Raw genomic sequence first — 21,605 nt, forward strand, 5'->3', positions numbered from 1 at the left:
CTGCATTGGTATCAGGAGTCTGATGGTGCTATGGTGTGATAAGTGTGTCTGCCTTGATGTCAGCTTTGCACACTCTTGGCATTCTTTCAACCAGCTTCATGAGGTAGTCACCTGGAATGCTTTTCCAACAGTCTTGAAGGAGTTCCCACATATGCTGAGCACTTGTTGGCTGCTTTTCCTTCACTCTGTGGTCCGACTAATCCCAAACCATCTAAATTTGGTTGAGGTTGGGGGATTGTGGAGGCCAGGTCATCTGATGCAGCACTCCATCACTCTCCTTCTTGGTCAAATAGCCCTTACACAGCCTGGAGGTGTGTTGGGTCATTGTCCTGTTGAAAAATAAATTATAGTCCCACTAAGCCCAAACCAGATGGGATGCTGTGGTAGCCATGCTGGTTAAGTGTGAATTCTAAATAAATCATAGACAGTGTCACCAGCAAAGCACCCCCACACCATAACACCTCCTCCTCCATGCTTTACGGTGGGAAATACACATGCAGAGATCATCCGTTCACCCACACCATGTCTCACAAAGACACGGCGGTTGGAACCAAAAATCTCCAAGTTGGATTCCACCGGTCTAATGTCCATTGCTCGTGTTTCTTGGCCCAAGCAAGTCTCTTCTAATTATTGGTGTCCTTTAGTAGTGGTTTCTTTGCAGCAACTGGATCATGAAGGCCTGATTCACAAAGGCTCCTCTGCTCAGTTGATGTTGAGATGTGTCTTACTTGAACTCTGAAGCATTTATTTGGGCTGCAATTCCCGAGGCTGGTAACTCTATTGAACTTATCCTCTGCAACAGAGGTAACTCTGGGTCTTCCTTTCCTGTGGTGGTCCTCATGAGAGCCAGTTTCATCATAGCCATTGATGGTTTTTGCGACTGCACTTGAAGTTCTTGAAATGTTCCGTATTGACTGACAATCATGTGTTAAAGTAATGATGGAATCCCCCCCCCCCACACACACACCTTGTCACAACACAACTGATTGGCTCAAACGCATTAAGAAGGAAATAAATTCCACAAATTGACTTTCAACAAGGCACACCTGTTAATTTAAATGCATTCCAGGTGACTACCTCATGAAGCTGGTTGAGAGAATGCCAAGCGTGTGCAAAGCTGTCATTAAGGCAAAGGGTGGCTATTTGAAGAATCTCAAATATATTTTGACTTAACACTTTTTTGGTTACTACATAATTCCATAGTTTTGATGTCTTCACTATTATTCTACAATGTAGAAAATAGTACAAATAAAGCAAAACCCTTGAATGAGTAGGTGTTCTAAAACTTTTGACCGGTAGTGTATTTACATTTTTGACAAATTTTACTTCACTACATTCCTAAAGACAATAATGTACTTTTTACTCCATACATTTCCCTGACACCCAAAAGTACTCGTTAAATTTTGTATGCTTAGCAGGACAGGAAAAATGTTCCAATTCACTCACTCCAATTCATTCACTTATCAAGAGAACATCCCTGGTGATCTCAACTGCCTCTGATCTGGCATACTCGCTTAACACACATGCTTTTAGAAAACAATTACCTGAGTGTTGGAGTGTACCCCTGGCTATCCTTAAAGAAAATGGTACCGTCTGGTTTGCTTAAAATATAAGAAATTTGCAATGATTTATACTTAAGTATATTTGAGCAATTACATTTACTTTCGATACTGAAGTATATTTAAAACCAAATACTCAAGTAGTGTTTTACTGGTGATCTTTACTTTTACTCAAGTATGGCAATTGGGCACTTTGTACACCACTGGCAGGATGAAAAGGGGCCACAAAATTGTAAACCACTTAAATGATTCTTCTAGAAAAGTCTTTTGAAAATACAAAGCTCTCGAAAGTATCTTGTTCAAAAAAAAATACTGTATATGTCAGAGTTGTGTGTATAGGTGGCAGGGAAGTCAGGCGCAGGAGAATCAAACTTGGGGGAATGGAGTAGTTTAATAACTTACAAAAACATAACTCCAAAACCATGAATAAAACAAAACAAAGTGGGTACGAGGACTCGTCGCGCACCAATACAAACACGAATACTGAACAACAAACAATCTCTGACAAAGACATGAGAGGAAACAGAGGGTTTAATACACAACAGGTAATGAATGGGATTGAAACCAGGTGTGTAGGAAGACAAGACAAAACCAATGGAAAATGAAAAATGGATCAATGATGGCTAGAAGACCGGTGACCGCCGAGCACCGCCCGAACAAGGAGAGGCATCGACTTCGGTAGAAGTCGTGCCGAGCACCGCCCGAACAAGGAGAGGCATCGACTTCGGCAGAAGTCGTGCCGAGCACCGCCCGAACAAGGAGAGGCATCGACTTCGGCAGAAGTCGTGCCGAGCACCGCCCGAACAAGGAGAGGCATCGACTTCGGCAGAAGTCGTGCCGAGCACCGCCCGAACAAGGAGAGGCATCGACTTCGGCAGAAGTCGTTACAGTACATTAGCGTGTAGTTCCGCCCAGAGGGTTAATGGACAGAGAGTTAATTGAACTGCCTCTCCTGTTCCACAGCTAAAACAATGGAGACGTTCTAACTGCTGAGCTCGAGCTGCTGTCAGTCTGTCCAGCGGCCTCCGCTGGCACACAACCAGTCCTCATGTTACTGTTACTATGTTTAACCAATACTCCCAGCCTCACAAGGCCCAGGTCCACCCCTTAACAGAGAGAGAGAGAGTTAACGTTGGAGTGAGGAAGGGAGAGGGAAAACAAATATAGTTCTCGAGATAAAGTGATCGCTGGTTATTGTCAGAGGGAAAGTGCAGCACCCGGAACACCATCTCTGCTCTCATCCCTCCATTCGTTCTTAAAATAACAGAGAGAGAGAGATACACACGTCGAGGGCTCTCATCTAAAACTCAGCGAGGACTCGGCGAAATAGAGAGTTCTTCGGTGAAGGAGGGCAGGACCTTGTTTCCACTCATCCCTGTCATTCCTCTATCCCTACCTCACCCCTCTCACGGTACAGGGAGTGTTAAGGGGATTAGATCATTGGCCGTGTCAGAGAGTAGCGGAGAGAGAGACCACAGGAATAGACTGCTGCTACATCACGCTTTGATGGAGAGAGGGTTGAGAGAAAGAGAGGGGGAGCGAGAGAGAGAGAGCAAGAAAGCAGTCAGCCTATGACATCGGTCAGTGTGGGAGTTGGAAGGTTTACATAGAGACATCCCTGACAGACAGAGAGAGAGAAATAAGAGAGATAGAGGGGTGAGAAAACGAGAGAGAGTATACAAAAATAAACAAGAGGGCAGTTTGTCCAGCGGAAGGCTGACTGTCCGTAAAACAAAAGACAATAGATCACCAGGCTAATTAGGTGGTTCAGCCTCCATCCCTGCCTGTATTAGAGGGTCAATAGGAGTCACTCAGCTTCAGGGTTGTGAACCCGCATGAAGAAAATATTTCAGTTTACTATGGAATACTAAAGGACTTACACACGGTAGTATCCCTTGATCATGTGTAATACTTAATATTGAATGTTGTAGCATTCTAATAGAATACTACAGTAAATACTGCAGTATTATCCACAAAACAAACATCACAACACAGAAATAAAGTAACATTACAACTCAGCGTCAGTACTGCTCTCTGCTGGATCGCTCGTCTACTGGTTTATTTGTTCATTGGTTCATTCGGATGCCCATTAGCTTTTGCCGAAGCAGCATTGTTAGGGATACAAGTATTCTGTGTGTATCCTGTGTGTGTATTTATTTTCTCTCCTTCTCCCCTCCTCACAGGTGGCAATCATCATTCCCCAATCAGTCGCTAATCAGAAGACACACCTCCTCCTATTTCCATTATCCAATCACATCCCATTTCCCTTGGTTTATAAACCCATTCAGTTGTTTCCTCTGAAGCTCCATCTCTCTGTCAAAAAAAATACTACAGTAATGTCTGCAAGAACACTACAGTAAATACTATAGTCTGCAAAAACACTACAATAAATACTGTAGTATTTATACCATAGTATACTATAGTCATTTTTTATGTGGGAAATCCCTGTAACTTTCCCCAAAAATCCAGAAAACCTTTTTTGAAGGATCCTGGATTTACTGCTTATTCATCTCTGTTTAGGGAATCTTCCGACCAGGACTTCTGGAAAACCTGGGAATTTGGGGAAAGTTACCGGAATTTTGCAACACTTATTCAGATGGAGGGATAATGCTAGATGGTAGAGAGGTGATCATATCTAGATTATAGAGGTTGTTGTGGCCTCTGGGGTGTGTCATATGACAGGTGGTCCAGTGGCCTTCTCTGTCTTGCTGGAGGGCAACTCAGCGAGTGTACTGTATTGTCAGTAGTGAAGCAGCTCCAAGCGGAGAGTGAGTGTGTGTGTGTGTGTGTGTGTGTGTGTGTGTGTGTGTGTGTGTGTGTGTGTGTGTGCATGTGTGTGTGTGTGTGTGTGTGCGCGTGCATGTGTGCGAGAGAATATGAGTGTTTCTGTGTGTGGATGAATCTTTAATGGTGGGCCTAATCTTTATTTAATCAGGCACTATTCTGAGCGCCTATCTGTGAGGACCCTGCGGCGGACAAAGAGAGAGGGATAGAGGGAACATCAAGAAGAGAGAAGAAAGGGGCAGTTGTTCAATGTTGTGAGAGTCAGGTTGCCAGGTTGGTTGCTGGCAGTCCACAGTATTGCCATGCCAGCTAAGCCCTGTGAATGGCGGCCCACTGGAGATAAGCTGATCAGAATGAGACAGACCCAACATTCACCCAGTAGCCAGACCCAGCGGTCGAACACAACAATAGAAATACTCTAATGGCAGCCCAAAGTCCACTCCACAAGATATTAAAATGGAAGTGGTGTTTTCTGAGCTGCGCAGGGAACATCCCAATAACACATTGCTCTGTAGGCCTACTAATATAGACTGTGTGTGCATGCGTGTGTGTGTGTGTTGGGAGGGGAGGCATATGGCTTAGGGGCTGCATTCCTGATTAAACTCGATGATGACTCAGGTCTAAGCTCGGCTGGTGTGTTTGTGCATGTGTGCAATATTTTGTGTGTGTGTGTGTGTGTCTGTGTGTTTGTGTGTATCAGGGCATGAATACACGCAAGCAGATATTACATGATGATGCAGATTTAGTCCTCTGCTGGACTCAGCAGGGAAATGAACTGCTGTGGACCCTCTGCATGCATGTCTGTCATATTGTTATTCACATGTTTGTATGTGTGCCTGTCTTGGCTTTCACACAGTGTGTGTGTGTGTGTGTTTGGGAAAAGAGAGAGCAAGAGTAAAGCCCTAGTGCAGTAGTATCAACATCTGTCATCCCCTCGTGGCAAGCTCTCTCTCTCTCTCTCTCTCTCTCTCTCTCTCTCTCTCTCTCTCTCTCTCTCTCTCTCTCTCTCTCTCTCTCTCTCTCTCTCTCTCTCTCTCTCTCTCTCTCTCTCTCTCTCTCTCTCTCTCTCTCTCTCTCTCTCTCTCTCTCTCTCTCTCTCTCTCTCTCTCTCTCAGCCCCCCCCTGCAGAACAGAAATTCCTCCCATTTGTCATATCTAATCAGCAGACAGCCGCCTGCGTGCTTTCAGGGTCTTAGAGCACTAATAACATCACAAGACAAGAATAACATAACAACTCAGCATCAGTACTGCTCTCTGCTGAATCGATTGTTTATTGGTTTATTGGTTCATTCGGATTCACAGTTTCTTTTACATAACAGCAACTATTCTTCCTGGGATTCACAAAAAAAACATAAAACAAGTAGCAAAACACTGATACACTAGCTAGGTTTCCATCCAATTGGCGCCAGATTTTCTTGCAAATGTTCAAAGATCAGAATAAAAACTCTTGTGGTTTTGTAACAGAAAATGTTTGCATTACATAGCGAATGTGCCCTCTCTGGTCTTGGCATATACGCTCTAGTCAACTGTTTGCAGATACAGTGTGGGTTTAGCCTACTGCATTATGACATTATTATGGACAGAAGAGCGAGATTATTTGGATTTGTCAAACGGCAATCTTCGATCACCATGCATCGCCTAGCCAAGCATCGATCACCATGCATTGCCTAGTCAAGCATCAATCACCATGCATCGCCTAGGCAAGCATCATCGATCACCATGCATCGCCTAGCCAAACATCGATCACCATGCATCGCCTAGTCAAGCATAGATCACCATGCATCGTCCAGTCAAGCATCGATCACCATGTAACTAGAATAAGATCCTCAATATTTATTGGAAAGGAGCATCACGCTCATCGCCTTGCACTTTCACCAACCTGTGAAGTTCATAATTTATCATCATAATTTATTTAATCTGTAGCCTAATAAACTGCATGCTTTCCCGAGTCGTAGTGGGAGGACGACTCCAAGTTCATTTTCGATATGATGCTTATTATATCAATATTTGCGCATAAAGACGTTTTCAATGCCATTTCTCGCATAATTAATTGTATCGACACAAAAAGATCCCACCTTGCCTATTTTGTTTTGTGGACATTTAGAAAGTTTACCGATAAATGTGCTGTTTCCATCAGGCCTGTCGTGACATTTCTTGTCCTACGTACTTGACTTGCATAAAAAGTCTGGATGGAAACCTGGTTACTGATATACAAGAACAGTCCCACAAAATGTAAAATACAATGATATAAAAAACAATACAACAACAAAAATGATCTGTGTGTAGATGGTTTTTGTTAGAGTGTGGTAGTGTGCCTGTGTGTGTTTGTGTGTGTGTCATTTCACAGTCCCTAATGTCCCATGAGCTGTTGTTGTTTGTTGCTCTGTTTTGAACCAGCTGCAGCTTTGCTAGGTCTTTCTTTGCTGCACTTGACCATATTACTGGACAGTAATCAAGATGGGACAAGACCAGAGCCTGAACAATTAGCACAGTTGATTTTCTTTGGTCAAAAACAAAGAATATATTTTTTTATAGCAGATGTACTCCTCCCCATCTTCACAACAACTTTGTCAATTTGACTTGACCCTGATACTGTAATTGACCATCCAATGTTATACCTAGGAGTTGAGCTTCCTCAACTTGCCTCGACAGCCAGGTGAGGTTTAGGTCTTAGAGAATGTTTTGAACCAAATACAATGCTTTTAGTTTTAGATGTATTTAAGACCAGTTTATTATTAATCACCCATTCTGATACTTAAGGGGCTCCCGAGTGGTGGAGCGGTCTAAGGCACTGCATCTCAGTGCTGGAGGCGTCACTATAGACCCTGGTTTGATTCCAGGCTGTATCACAACCGGCCGTGATTGGGAGTCCCATAGCGCGGCGCACAATAGGCCCAACCTTGTTCTCCTTGAAACATATATTTTCCTCAATTTCTTTCTCTCTCTGCCCTCTTTCTATAAACAGCTAATTAAATGGTGCTAAATGTACTCTGAGAGCTTCAGATTTAACGCCTCTCGAGAGTTTATACTTTATGCTAGATATGAATATTAGTAATAAATTAATATTATACATATATTCTAAACCCCTCTTGTTCTGCTTTTGTAATTCTCATATTCAGTGTCCGTCTCCCGCTCTCCCCAGGTCTGTTGTGTGTGTCCGTGCTTCCCCCGAGGCGGGGGTCGTTCTATGTAGAGCGTGGGACGGGGGTGTCGGTGGGTACAGTGCTGGCCTTCTGGTGCAGGGAGGGCTACCAGCTGGTGGGCAGTGATAAGATCTCCTGCAGCGTCCGGGCAGGCAAACCCCAGTGGAACAACTTCCTGCCAGTCTGTGAGGGTGAGACATCACAGCTGGTCCAATCCCTCGCTAGCCCTTTAGCTCCAAGCCTCTTCTCCTATTCTGTGCCCATTTTTCCCAGCTCATACCCTCCTTCCCTAACTCCCTTCTCCTAGCGGCTACACATTTCCCCTACCCTTCTTTCCTAGCTCCCACCCCTGCAGTAATCACAGATATTCAGAAATATATCTGAAGCGACATGATACGTGAAAGTAATTTGGCTATCCCTCGATCTGCCTTCCCCTTCAGCCATCCCGAGGCCGGAGGACCGGGGACTGCGCGTGGCCGTGCTGGCCTCGGTGGTCAGTGGCATCGTCATCCTGGCAATGTCTCTCTCCTTCATCATCTGCTGCCTGCAGGAACGCACTGGGAAGGACAGGGGCTCCAGGAGGGGCGGCAGGATCAGGTACACTACGTAGACCCACACGCATTCACAGACGCAGGCAAGCGCACACACACACACACACACACACACACACACACACACACACACACACACACACACACACACACACACACACACACACACACACACACACACACACACACACACACACACACACACACACACACACACACACATTTGAAATGCTTTATTTGAATCCACAAATTAGATAGCAGTCTTCTTATCCGTACAGCAAGGCTGCCCATGACCGCTGGCACAGAGCAGTATCTCGCCAGATGCTTTAGCTTTGTGCGATGCAGGCCTGCAATCTGAATGCATGTACTGTCAACCTGGTCGAGACTCCCAAATATCAGCACTACAAGTTTGCACTGGTAACCAAGGCTGTTCAGGCGTGACACAGGGGTCTGGTATTTCAGCAACTTGGCAGCAAATGCCTGCTCCATGCTGTAGTCAAAAGAGCAACACACTTCCAAAATGAACACCTCCCTCTGGCCTCCCTCCACAACAACAACATCTGGCATATTTGGTATATATCAAAATCATACAGACACGCATACTTCAAACCTTTACCGGAAAGAGGAGACAGAGGTGATATTGATGGAGATGATGATAATTACCTCTCTCCAGGCGTAGAGACACGCGGTCTTCTCGGCGTAGTGAGTGCTGGCTGGAGAGAGAGGAGGGGGATTGGGACACGTTCCCCCCTCCTAAGATCTTCCACCTGTCCCAGCGGCCGGACCTCCGGCTGGCTGCAGAGAGCCCGGTCTACCTGGGGGGCATGGCCGGCTTCGACAACCGCGGATACCTGAGGTGAGAACCTGAGATCTACTGTATGAACCGAAACGTGTTGTAAATATCAATTGGAACCTGCTACTGTATGCACCCACTGTATGCCTAATACATTGGTTTGTAGAGAAATGTTGTTTCCACTGATTCTAAGGTCTCTCGCTCTCTCTCTCTAGGAGTCAGGAGAGCCTACTGAAGGCCACCCTTCCTGGTCTGTTCAGGACGGAGAGTCAGATCATCTACCCCCACGTGGTGCTCCAGAGAGTCCCCACCCCCACCGCCCCGACTGCCCCTACAGCCCCTGTCTACCTCCACAATGTGCCCTCCAACTCTGCCTCCAACTCTGGATGTGCTCCCACACAGCCACACCACATGCCCCCATACCCTACCCCGCAGTATCCCATCCACAACTCCACCCCCCAGCGAGTTCCATGGCAAACGCAGCCCCATTGAACTGTCACTGTCCCCTCTCTCTCTCCCTCTCTGTAGGTCAAGGGTCAAGGAGGAAGGATCAAATAACACACTTTTCCCTAATAAGTGTGCTACTTTTGAGCAGAGCCCTATGCAGTTAACATACATGTTTTGGTCAGAGGTAGCGTAATACATAGGGAATAAGGTGTTATTTGTGATTTGAGAACAGCCCTCAGACCCCTGTCAGTGAGATGCTTCTACTACTGCAAGGATAGATGGATGGGACACGTGCTACTGTACATACTGTATGATATGAACTGACAGACAGACAGACAGACAGACAGACAGACAGACAGACAAGAGGGTCTTTTCCAGCACTTTCTGACTCCTCGCCTCTTCTCTCAGTGGGGAAGCCCTTTCTGCTGTTTCTAGTGTACCTCTACACGGCAGAGAAGGGTTTTCTATCTCTACCATCCTCTCTCTGTCTCCTGTCGACTTTTGGTCCTTTTGTGGTGTCCTCCATTTTCACAAGATCATTCTTCCTATTAGTCTTCTGATTGGTCGAAATCACCCTCAGACCGGGCCTATCAGGACACACTTAGCTGAAGTTCACTTGTTGATGTCCCTGACTGAAGACTGTGAGATGTTGTTTGGCGGTGGTCACCAAGTCTCGCCACCGACCAAAGAAGAGAATGGACTTAGCTGAGTAAAGCTGATGCAGAAATCATCCCCAATACCATGTATGGGTGTATAATATATTTTTCTTAAAGGTCACGAACAGTCAAAATCACGCTTTTCATGAATTTGGATGATATTTGGATGAAAGTATGACGACCCAAGTATGAAAAATGACTGTTTCTTCTTCACTTCTAAAGTTTGATCATAAAGTTACTGGTCCCCACCCCTGGTATCAAACACTTTTAATTCAGGAAGCAGGATTATTAAGGTGTTGGGTGACATCACCCTAATGCTCTCGTTTTAACACACCAATGGTAACACGATATTCTCTTACCTAATTTAAATAAGTACTGCCTTGTAACCAACACTGGAGAAAGCGTGTTTGCAGAGGGGGCGTGGTTTATAGAACTAGATAACTACTCTACTGGTGTTACCTAGTCACTGGCTAGCTAGGTCTTCAGCCAGCGTGGAACTAAAGGGGGAATGGGTCGTTCAGAACCCTGACACAGTTGTCAAGTTAACACATCCTTCGGTGCTGCTGTGAACCGCAACACCGGAAACATGCCAAACGGGAGATGTGTATATATAAAAAAAGATGTATATCACTGATGCGATTTCAATGTTTGATTGAGTAGCTTTGTGTAGCACCAAATTAGCTTGAGAGGATTTTCGTGTAATACCGCTCATTGCATCCAAGTTTCTTGACATAGGCATTTAAAAGAGCTCTCGTTCAAGGCGAGTTCATGAATATCAGCTTCCCGCCCACTCAGCCTGTCTTTTCAAACTTGCTGGTAGTTAGCCATGAGAGAAAAAGTCATTTTCTAAAATGTTTAGCATTTATATCCCAAAACAATATAACGGATGATATTTTTGTCACTCAAAAGGCTATTTTACATGGGAATCAGAATGACTCTTCTGGACCTTATAATGATATCAGAAGGCATTTCAGCAAAGTTCACCCATTATCCCCCCCCCCCCCCCGTTTTGTTCTAAAGCTTTGGACAAAAACATTGGAGAGCTCCTTACTTGTTGTTGAGGTCTTTGTCGTGTGTTTTTCTACGGTGGTGGAACAGTCACACCAACTAACCTGCACTTTATGGATTTTACTGACGGGCTGGCAATAGCAATTCCAAGAACCTTGCACTGATTATTCCTGCAATATGTTTGTATGAAAAATGGTTTCTACCTGAAAACTGATTAAATAGATTTCTGTTTAGTTGAATGTAGTGTTCTGAGAGTATTTTTGTCTCTACATCACCCCTATTTCCATAGCCATCTGCCTTATCCATCATCTGTAATTTCTGCACTATCCAGCAAGGGGAGACCTTTCACAGCAGATCAGTACCATAGAAAACGCTGACATGCTCTGAACCAGCGTTTCACTCTGTCCCGGGGACCCCAACGGGTGCACGTTTTGTTTTTTGCCCTAGCACTACGCACAGCTGATTCAAATAATCAAAGCTCGATGATGAATTGATTACATGAATCAGCTGTGTAGTGTTTGGCCAAGAAAACAAAACGTGCACCCGTTGGGGTCCCCGGGACAGAGTTTGAGAAACAATGTTCTGGACAACATCCTGTATAATGATGGGTGAAATGTGAACAGTAGCTATATCCATCAATAGGTCAATAAAGACTAAGGTAGATTATAAACATAGATATTACAACGACCAAAAAAACTATGCTGGATGAAGCTACATCTCTGTCTGGCTACGGTAGCTGATTTGGAAGGCACATGTAGATGCTAGCCTTAATGACAGGTAGAGTTTTCTTTAATATATCTCCAACAGCCAAATGCTATATCTTAATGTACCTATGAAACATGAGAGACAGGACAGAGTTTGGTTTACTATTTGCATTGAAGCATGGAAAAATCCCAAACCTGCTCATTTGGTTTCTGCACTAATGTTTGTGTGTGTGTGTGTGTGTGAGTGTGTGTGTGTGTGTGTGTGTGTGTGTGTGTGTGTGTGTGTGTGTGTGTGTGTGTGTGTGGGGGTGTGTGTGTGTGTGTGTGTGCGTGTATATGTGTGTGTGTGTGTGTGTGTGTGGGGATGTGTGTGTGTGTGTGTGTGTGTGTGTGTGTGTGTGTGTGTGTGTGTGTGTGTGTGTGTGTGTGTGTGGATATGTGTGTGGATATGTGTGTGTGTGGATATGTGTGTGTGTGTTTGGGTGTGTTGCTCAGGAGATACATTAGGCTATACACACCTTAGAATTTTGTCCAGTGGTAGAGAGGAGCGATAGAGTGATAGACCTGGGAGGCCTCTGCAGTACTGAGGAGATGATGAGATTGAAGAGGGAAAATAATCATTGTTTATTAAACTTTTGTTGTTTCATTACAATCTCAAAGCACGTTAAGCAACAACAACAAAATAAGACATGCTGATGCAATTTTGAAAAACAGATAGTTCCCTTTGGAGATGAAATGGTTGGGGAGGGGGGTAGAGGAAGGAGAGAGAGAGAGAGAGAGAGAGAGAGAGAGAATAAGAGAGAGAGAATAAGAGAGAGAATAAGAGAGAGAGAATAAGAGAGAGAGAATAAGAGAGAGAGAAAGGGAAAGGGGAAACCTAGTCATTTCTACAACTGAATGCTTTCAACTGAAATGTGTCTTCGGCATTTAACCCAACCCCTCTGAATCAGAGAGGTGCGGGGGGCTGCCTTAATCGACATCCACGTCATCTGCGCCCAGGGAACAGTGGGTCAACTGCCTTGCTTAGGGGCAGGATGACAGATTTTTACCTTGTCAGCTGAGAGAGAGAGAGAGAGAGAGAGAGAGAGAGAGAGAGAGAGAGAGAGAGAGAGAGAGAGAGACAGAGAGAGACAGAGAGAGGTGTTCATCCATTGAGAGCAGGAGAATTGGCATCATGACGCTTGAAGCTACAGTCACGTTCTCGTCCTGGCAAACTGTCCTAAACTCTTCTACTACTCCAGCTATCTCAACTACAACCGTGGAGGAATGTCAAAGTGGACTGGATAGGATCCGGAAGGAATGACAGTTTTATGACCTCAAAGAACATGCTGAGATCGTCATCATGTTGACTGGTGTTCTAGCCAACGCTGCTCTGCTGTGGCTGCAGCTGAAGGGTGGGAAGGCTCTGTCTGCATCTAAGGTCTGTCTACCGTCCCAGTCTCTGCGTCACCTGGCACTTAGTTGGGCACTAACTCTTTTCTAGCAGGTTATTAAGGTTTAACTCGTGACGATCACGCTACGTGCTTGTTTTACCATAGAAATAGATTCTAAATAGATTCTATCTCTATGGTTTTACTTTTCCCAGATTGATATGCTTGGCTCTGTAGTAGGCTATAGATTACTAAAGGGTGTACTGTGACTCTCGGGTTCTAGACTACTGTGATTGTGTGGTGCTAGTTGACGAACATAAGACGTACAACTTTTCCTGGGAAATGTGGGGTAGGTGCAACATAAGACAAGAAAATGGTAAGGGTTTGAGTGAGAGGACTAACTGGTGTCTCCAAGTGATCACACACCTCTCCAATGTGTGCACAGTCTTCAAATTGAAGGTACTTTTTCGAACTCTCCTTGCTGTGCCGTTGAAGAACTAGAGCAAGGACACTTGTGGTTGTTTTGTTTGGAACACAACACTGCAGCCCCGCCAGCGCACAATTATCGCTGCCGTTTACCTAATTCAAAAATGTTGGCCGTGATTCGAAAGCTTTGTTCTGTCGCCAACATGACCGGCTTAGTTATAAAATATGATCTGAAGCTTTCACAAGGCAATTCCCGAAAATCAGATGGTTAATTTTGCTGAGCATAGAAAGGAGTCATGAGTGCATTCAGGTGTGTAACCGCAGCACATTTTCTTCACAATAAACAAACATAGGCTCGTTCGGTTCAGAACAACCCAGGCAATGACATGTCAGATTGTAACTGTACATCAAATACAGTGATTATAACTGCTGACATTGTATATGGCATTTGGAAATGTGAAGTGCACATTTGGACTCACAGGGTTTTGGCTTGCTTGTATGACATCTAAGCGGTATTTATTATAATCCTCAACGTCTCATCTTTCAAAATACATCGAGTCCTCCTAATGTACTGCTTTTCCCTCGCTCAGACAACAAACATTTTGCAGAGAGGGAGGAAGACAACTTGTCATGCGCGGTGCTCAAGTTCAGAACGTCTGTCAGTCAAAACGCATACAGCGCTGTGAAGCACAGAGCCTGAACTCTGACGTCATGTGTATCATGTTACTGAACAGCCACAACGTTCCAATTCAGGCGCTTATTAGTGCCCAAATCTGCCATTTTCAACCCATACAGTATACAGGTACGAGTGTGAAGGGCTAAGCTATTGGATTGCACCATTTATAGCATTCATATAATATTCAATAAATATAGTATCGAACATCCCATTTGGACCAAACTTCTACCTAACAACAACCCCCCCCACCACACCAATTACTCTACAACAACCAGTATCAGTTCTCTATGTCTGGCAAGTAGTATAGAGCTGCGGCTCAGAGTAATGTTTCTTCATACTATGTATTATATTCTCAGTGAATTGGATGTTTGTTTTCCCCTGTTCAGAGAAATTAGTAATTTAAGTTGTTAGGTTTATCGTCATACATCCTGATATTATCAGTGTGAATAATGTGTGAAGAATTCCCTCCTCAATGTTTAAGGCATAGAAAAGGACATAAACTGGATTAAGTTGTTTTTTTTCCTTCTCATCAATCTACACACATTAACCAATAACGACAAAGCAAAAACAGGTTTTTAGACAAAATAAAAGTTAGAAAAAATAACTGAAATATTACATTTACATAAGTATTCAGACACTTTACTCAGTACTTCGTTGAAGCACCTTTGGCATTGACTAAAGCCTTGAGTCTTCTTGGGTATGACGCTACAAGCTTGGCACATCTTTATTTGGGGAGTTTCTCCCCATTCTTCTCTACAGATCCTCTCAAGCTTTGTCAGGTTGGATGGGCACCGTCGCTGAACAGCTATTTTCAGGTCTCTCCAGAGATGTTCGATTGGTTCAAGTCAGGGCTCTGGCTGGGCCACTCAAGGACATTCAGAGACTAGTCCTGAAGCCACTCCTGTGTTGTCTTGGCTGTGTGCTTAGGGTCGTTGTCCTATTGGAAGGTGAACCTTCGCCCCAGTCTGATGTCCTGAGTGCTCTGGAGCTGGTTTTCACTTTGCTCAGTTCATCTTTCCATCGATCCTGACTAGTCTCCCAGTACCTGTCTCTGAAAAACATCCCCACAGCATGATGCTGCCGCCACCATGCTTCACCGTAGGGATGGTGGCAGGTTTCCTCCAGATGCGACACTTGGCATTCAGGCCAAGGAGTTCAATCTTGGGTTTATCAGACCAGAAAATCTTGTTTCTCATGGTCTGAGAGCTGTCATGTGCCTTTTACTAAGAGGTGGCTTCCGCCTGGACATTCTACCACAAAGGCCTGATTGGTGGAGCACCTCAAAAAGGGTTATCCCATCTCCACAGAGGAACTCTGGAGCTCTGTCAGAGTGACCCTCGGGTTCTTGGTCACCTCCCTGACCAAGGCCCTTCTCCCCCGATTGCTCAGTTTGGCCGGGCGGCCAGCTCTAGGAAGAGTCTTGGTGGCCCAAACTTCTTCCATTTAAGAATGATGGAGGTCACTGTGTTGTTGGTGACCTTCAATGCTCCAGATCTGTGCCTTGACAAAATCCTGTCTCAGAGCTCTACGGACATTTCCTTCGACTTCATGGCTTGGTTTTTGTGGGACCTTTATATAGACAGGTATGTGCCTTTTCACGTCATGTCCAATCAATTTAAATTACTACAGGTAGACTCCAATCAAGTTGTAGAAAAATCTCAAGGATGATCAACGGAAGCAGGATGCACCTGAGCTCAATTTCTAGTCTCATAGCAAAGGGTCTGAATACTTAAGTTTTTCTGTTTTATTTTTAACAAATGTGCAAAAATGTCTAAACCTGTTTTAGCGTTGTCATTATGGGGTACTGTGTGTAGATTGATGAGGAACATTTTTGTATTTAATCCGTTTTAGAATAAGGCTGTAGCGTAACAAAACGTGGAAAATGTCAAGGGGTCCGAATACCTTCCGAATGCACTTTACTGGTTTCCTTACCGTGTAAGCAAATTATGGACATGGGGAGAATCTCAATTTGTTTGCTAGCTTCCTCTCCTCCATCCTCTCCTCTCCTCTTTTTACAAAAGGTCAAAGGTAATCAAGTAGCGGAGGGGAGGAGCAGAAATGTGGAAACAAATGCGCTTATTTAAAATGAGACCTCTTCTCCACTCGTGTGATATAAGGCAAATTATGTTTACACGGCTGGAATCCCAAAATAAATGTGTAAAGTGATAACTAATTGACCTAGTTGTGAAGACATTTTATAGATAAAAGGGTAAGTAGCGTATCGTTTTATAATGTTTGCATGCTTTTCTCATTCGAGAAAACAGCTGATCCAAAACACTTCTGCACGACCTGCCGCAAGGATGCTCTTGTGCATCCTCTGTCGAAGTAGATAATCGAGGAGGGCAGCAGACTCTTTTGTTTGCCAACTAACGAATGGACACTCCTCGATCACTCAACCACTTTTTAATTTTACGGAGGAGAGGACGGAGGAGTCGAGAAGAGGACAGACTAGCCCAATTGAGAATCTGCCAAGGTAAGACAGTAATCCATGCTTTGGTTTTATTTACCTGGCCACTGTTTCAAACGCTAACCTTTTAAGCATTTGTGGCACAAATCCAACGCAAGTCAATGGTACCTATATTAGCATTTTCACGCTTCATATCCAAATCATCTATAAGATTACACCACTGATACAGGGCAAAACAGACCAAAAGGACATGGCGAAATGCTCAACTTTAAGGTTTACGGTACATTTATTCGTTTTTTCGATAATTCATTACATGTAAATATTTCAAATCAAATTTAGTTAACCTTAAAAAATGTACAATTCAAACAATAAAAAGTCAATACAACTTAAGTTAATCAAATCGTGCAAAACTGAAAGCGTGAACCAACACATTTAACCCCAGCAAGGTGACTGGGAATATGGTTGAATACAAACAGTGTAGTTATTCCCTCCATAAGGCAATCAAACAGGCAAAATGTCAGTACAGAGACAAAGTGGAGTCGCAATTCAACGACTCAGACACGAGTATGTGTCAGGGTCGACAGACAATCACAGATAACAAAGGGAAAACCAGACACACCGACTTCTTGCAAAACACTTCCTTCGCCCGCTTTGGGGACCGACGCCACCGTCCCGGCCCGCTCTCAAGGACTGTGGGCTCCTGTTCTCTGTGGTCGAGGTGAGTAAGACATATAAGCATGTTAACCCTCGCAAGGCTGCCGGCCCAGATGGCCTCCCTAGCCACATCCTCAGAGCATGTGCAGACCATCTGGCTGGAGTGTTCAAGGACTTATTCAATGTCTGGAAACCCTGTCCCAGTCTGCTGTCCCCACGTTCTTCAAGATGTCTACCATTGTTCCTGTAACCAAGAAAGCAAAGGTAACTGAACTAAATTACTATCGCACTGTAGCTCACTTGGAGGTGATAATTCACTTCTGTCGTCATCACCTCCACCTTACCCGACACCCTAGACCCACTACAATATGCATACCGGCTCCATCCACAGATGGCGAAATTGCCATCACACTGCCCTATCCCGTCTGGACGGGAGGAATACCTATGTAAGAATGCTGTTCATTGACTATAGGTCAGTCTTCAACACCATAGTATCCTCCAAGCTGATCATTATGCTCGGGGCCCTAGGTCTGTGCAACTGGGTCCTGGACTTCCTGCAAGCCACACCCAGGTGTTGTAGGTAGGAAACAACACTTCCGCTACGCTGATCCTCAACACAGGGACCCCACAAGGGTGCGTGCTCAGCCGCCTCCTGTACTCCCTGTTCACCCATGACTGCATGGCCACGTACACCTCCAACTCAATCATCAAGTTTCTAGATGACACAACAGTAGTAGGCCTGATTGTCAACAATGATGAGACAGCCTACAGAAAGGAGGTGAGGGCCCTGGGAGTGTGGTGCCAGGAAAAGAAACCTCTCCCTCAACAAAACAAAGGAGCTGATTGTGGACTTCAGGAGACAGCAGAGGGAGCACGCTCCTATCCACATCGACGGGACCGTAGTGGAGATGTTGAAAAGCTTCAAGTTCCTCAGCGTACACATCACTGACAATCTGAAATTGTCCACCCACACAGACAGTGTGGTGAAGAAGGTGAAACACTGCCTGCAATTTCAGGGCTCTCCAGAGGGTGGTGTAGTCTGCCCAACACATCACTGGGGGCACACTGCCTGCCCTCCAGGACACCTACAGCACCCGATGTCACAGGAAGGCCATGAAGATCATCAACCACCCGAGCCACGGCCTGTTCACCCCGCTATCATCCAGAAGGTGAGGTCAGTACAGGTGCATCAAAGCTGGGACCGAGAGACTAAAACACAGCTTCTATCTCAAGGCCATCAGACTGTTAAATAGCCATCACTAGCCGTTTACCACACGATTACTCAACCCAGCACCTTAGCGGCTGCTGCCCTATGAACATAGACATGGAATCACTGGTCACTTTAATAATGTTTACATACTGTTTATATACTGTATTCTACTGTATTTAGTCAATGCCACTCTGACATTGCTCATCCTAATATTTATATATTTCTTAATTCCATTCTTTTACTTTTAGATTTGTATATTGTTAGAGACAACTGCACTGTTGGAGCTAGGAACACAAGCACATCGCTATACCCGTAATAACATCTGCTAAATATGTGTATGTGACCAATAAAATGTGATTTGATGAAAAACAAACAATTACCAAAAAACTCTAATGCATTCGCTGAAATTACATCCGTCTGTCAATTTGTCAGTCACAGTCAGTCAGTCATGGTTGGTCTGGTGGAGTGGTTGACGGTGTATTTGTGTTGGGGGAGGGAAAGGGGTGGCGTCTGAGCTGGCGGTTGCTGGATGAAGGTGGCAGTTGTGGTTGGTCGGTGCTGTGTCCAGGGTTTGTGCTGGGACTGGGAAAACCTGGGTTGGTGTTGAGGCCGGTTTGGAAATGTTGCTGGTACCAGGGCTGGAAAGCCAGGGGCTTGTGCTGAGTCTGGTGCAGTGGACCTGGGAGAGACAGGAACCAGGAGCTGGGGCTGGGATGGGATCTGTAGAGGGAAGTAAAGACAACATGAGGAGCAAGCATACACACAAGGGATCCTTGTGTGAACTTTAAGGTTTAAGGTCATTTGATTTGGTTATTCCTAAATTCATTAGAGTTTAAAATGTTAAAATTCAATCCATCATTAATAAAATATTCCAAATACTAAACAATTCAAACAATAAGTTATCAATTCAAATTAGGCAAAAAACAAATGGTCATCCAATCAAACAAAAACAAAAGCAATTAAAAAATATGTCTGTCAGCGATTGGGTGCAGAGATGTAGCGGAGTCAGGTGCAGGACACAGGTTTGACCAACACAAGTTTACTCACATAAAAATTCAAGCAATATTCCAAATAGGAAAATACATACAAACTAACACCTTCAACAACCACTAAGACACCAACAATCACGGACAGAACATAAATGTATGCCAGAGGGTTAAATAAGGAACATGATATGGGAATTGAAACCAGGTGTGTGTAATACAGACAAAACAAAACGAAAATGAAACATGGATCGGTGGTGACTAGAAAGCCGGTGACGTTGACCGCCGAACGCTGCCCGAACAAGGAGAGGGACCGACTTCGGCGGAAGTCGTGACAATGTCAGTCTACTCAGTCAGTCACAATGTGCCTTTGTGTTGGTGGAGTGGAAGCAGTGGGGTTTGGGCTGGCAGTTGTGGTTGTTCGGTGCTGTGTCCAGGGTTGGTGCTGCTGTTGGACCAGGAAAACCTGGGTTGGTACTGCTGTTGGGGCAGGGACTGGAAGTCATGCTGGGACTGGGACTGGAGGCCAAGGGTAGGTGCTGGGTCTGGTGCTGGGAACCAGGAAAAAACAGGAACCAGGAACTATGTCCATAGGCCTGGGCTGGTGTTGGAGAAGGAGTGATGTGGCGGCAAGTTTGGACGCTGGAAGACGGTGTGTGTTGTCAGGGTCATGATGATGGGTTATTGGGGGGAGGGTCAGGTCTGGTGTTGGCCATGTCGTTGCAGATTTGGATGAGAGCCTCTAGCGGGTAAATTGTGTTGGGTGGTTCTTGGCTGTTTACTGGTCTTAACATGCCTCCCCAATGACTCCCTGGTGAAAACCTATACTGTCTTGGTGATGGAATGGGGAATGCTGGGAGGGGTGAAGGCAGTTCGTGGGGTCAGAGGGGTCTAGACTAAGGCTGGCTGGTTTGCTGTTGTGTGGGTTCATGGGCCAGGAGGGCTAAGGAGTGTGGATCTGGGTTGCTAAGGAGCAGGGGGAGGAGTCAAGGACACACATACATACATACATACATACATACACACACACACACACACACACACATTGACAGACAGTATGTTTGCTAACATAGAGTTAGTCACACACACACACACACACACACACATACACATACACATACATACACACACACACACACACACATACATACATACATACACACACACACACACACACACACACACACACACATACACATACATACACAGGCAGAAGAGCATGTCTTCATCAGGTTAACTCTCAATGCGAGGAATCTTTCGGACTAGGTTTTGTGAGAACTCTACACAAAAACCTCTCACACACAATAAGCTATCTGGCACCTTGTAAAGGAATTCACATTATCCTCTCTGACACATCACTGGTGCTACATTCCAAAAGCCTGTTCTCTCCAAAGACATGAGGAAATTCCTTCTCCACACACCCTCCCTCCCTCCACCTCCTTTCTTTCTCTCCTCTCTCCATCTCTTTTTCTCTCTATTTCCTCTCTCTTTCTCAGCCTCCATCTGCCTTCCTCTTTCTTTTTTTCGGTCTACCTTCCTCTCTCTCCCATTCTGCCGATTCTACAACTGTTTCCCAGTTAAATATAAAGTACCAGTTTTCATCAATGTTAGGGCTTCCAATTACATAGTGCTCTCATAAACCTCTCTACATCCTTCTCCCCTGTCTCTCTGTCCCCCTACTCTCTCTCTCTCTATCTCTCTTTCGCTCTCTCTCCAGGTGTTGGTGATGGTAATCTCCTGTCTACCCGCTCAGAACCCCCGAATAGAGACTGTCCCTATGAGATGAGATCTGCTGTCCATTCCCATTCAACATCCATGATGCTCTTCAGCCCCTCTCAGCCCCATTCAGTCCCAGTCAGTCCCCTGCATTACGGTCCCCTTTGAAATGGCCTTATCTCTGTCTTCCATTAAACATAGAGAACCTATTATCCTACTGTTACTGGAGACAGTCAGGCTGTCAATCAAACACAGGCCATGGACCATCATGAGACCGATAGTCTGGTTTGCTAACTGTACTCTCTAAGCCTTTTTCAGTGGTAGCATGTGACATGTGTACATGAGCTGCATCACCACGGCCAACACGTATAGCTAGAGAGACGTCTCGTGTGTTTGCGTAGGCAGGTGGGGATGTGTTAAGCCATAGGCATCTTGGCAACCGTGATTTCGTGTCACTGATCTAGACACATTATCCCATAGCGTCAAAGTGGAATTGTATTTTCAGATTTGTTTACAAA

At 44.9% G+C, this 21,605-nt stretch overlaps 1 protein-coding gene across 1 annotated transcript in view; it reads left to right on the forward strand.

Moving 5' to 3' along the window:
* Positions 1–11,180, forward strand: part of LOC135515328 (uncharacterized) — a 13,680-nt gene extending 2,500 nt beyond the window's left edge. Inside the window, exons 2-5 of the mRNA XM_064939008.1 lie at positions 7,486–7,677; positions 7,927–8,083; positions 8,711–8,893; positions 9,046–11,180. Of these exons, the coding sequence (XP_064795080.1) occupies positions 7,486–7,677; positions 7,927–8,083; positions 8,711–8,893; positions 9,046–9,322 (809 nt within the window). The 3' untranslated portion in view covers positions 9,323–11,180. The remainder of the gene's footprint in view (positions 1–7,485; positions 7,678–7,926; positions 8,084–8,710; positions 8,894–9,045) is intronic.
* Positions 11,181–21,605: the final 10,425 nt, after the last annotated feature.

This window comes from Oncorhynchus masou, chromosome 27, assembly GCF_036934945.1.
Source record: "Oncorhynchus masou masou isolate Uvic2021 chromosome 27, UVic_Omas_1.1, whole genome shotgun sequence".
NCBI lineage: Eukaryota > Metazoa > Chordata > Actinopteri > Salmoniformes > Salmonidae > Oncorhynchus > Oncorhynchus masou.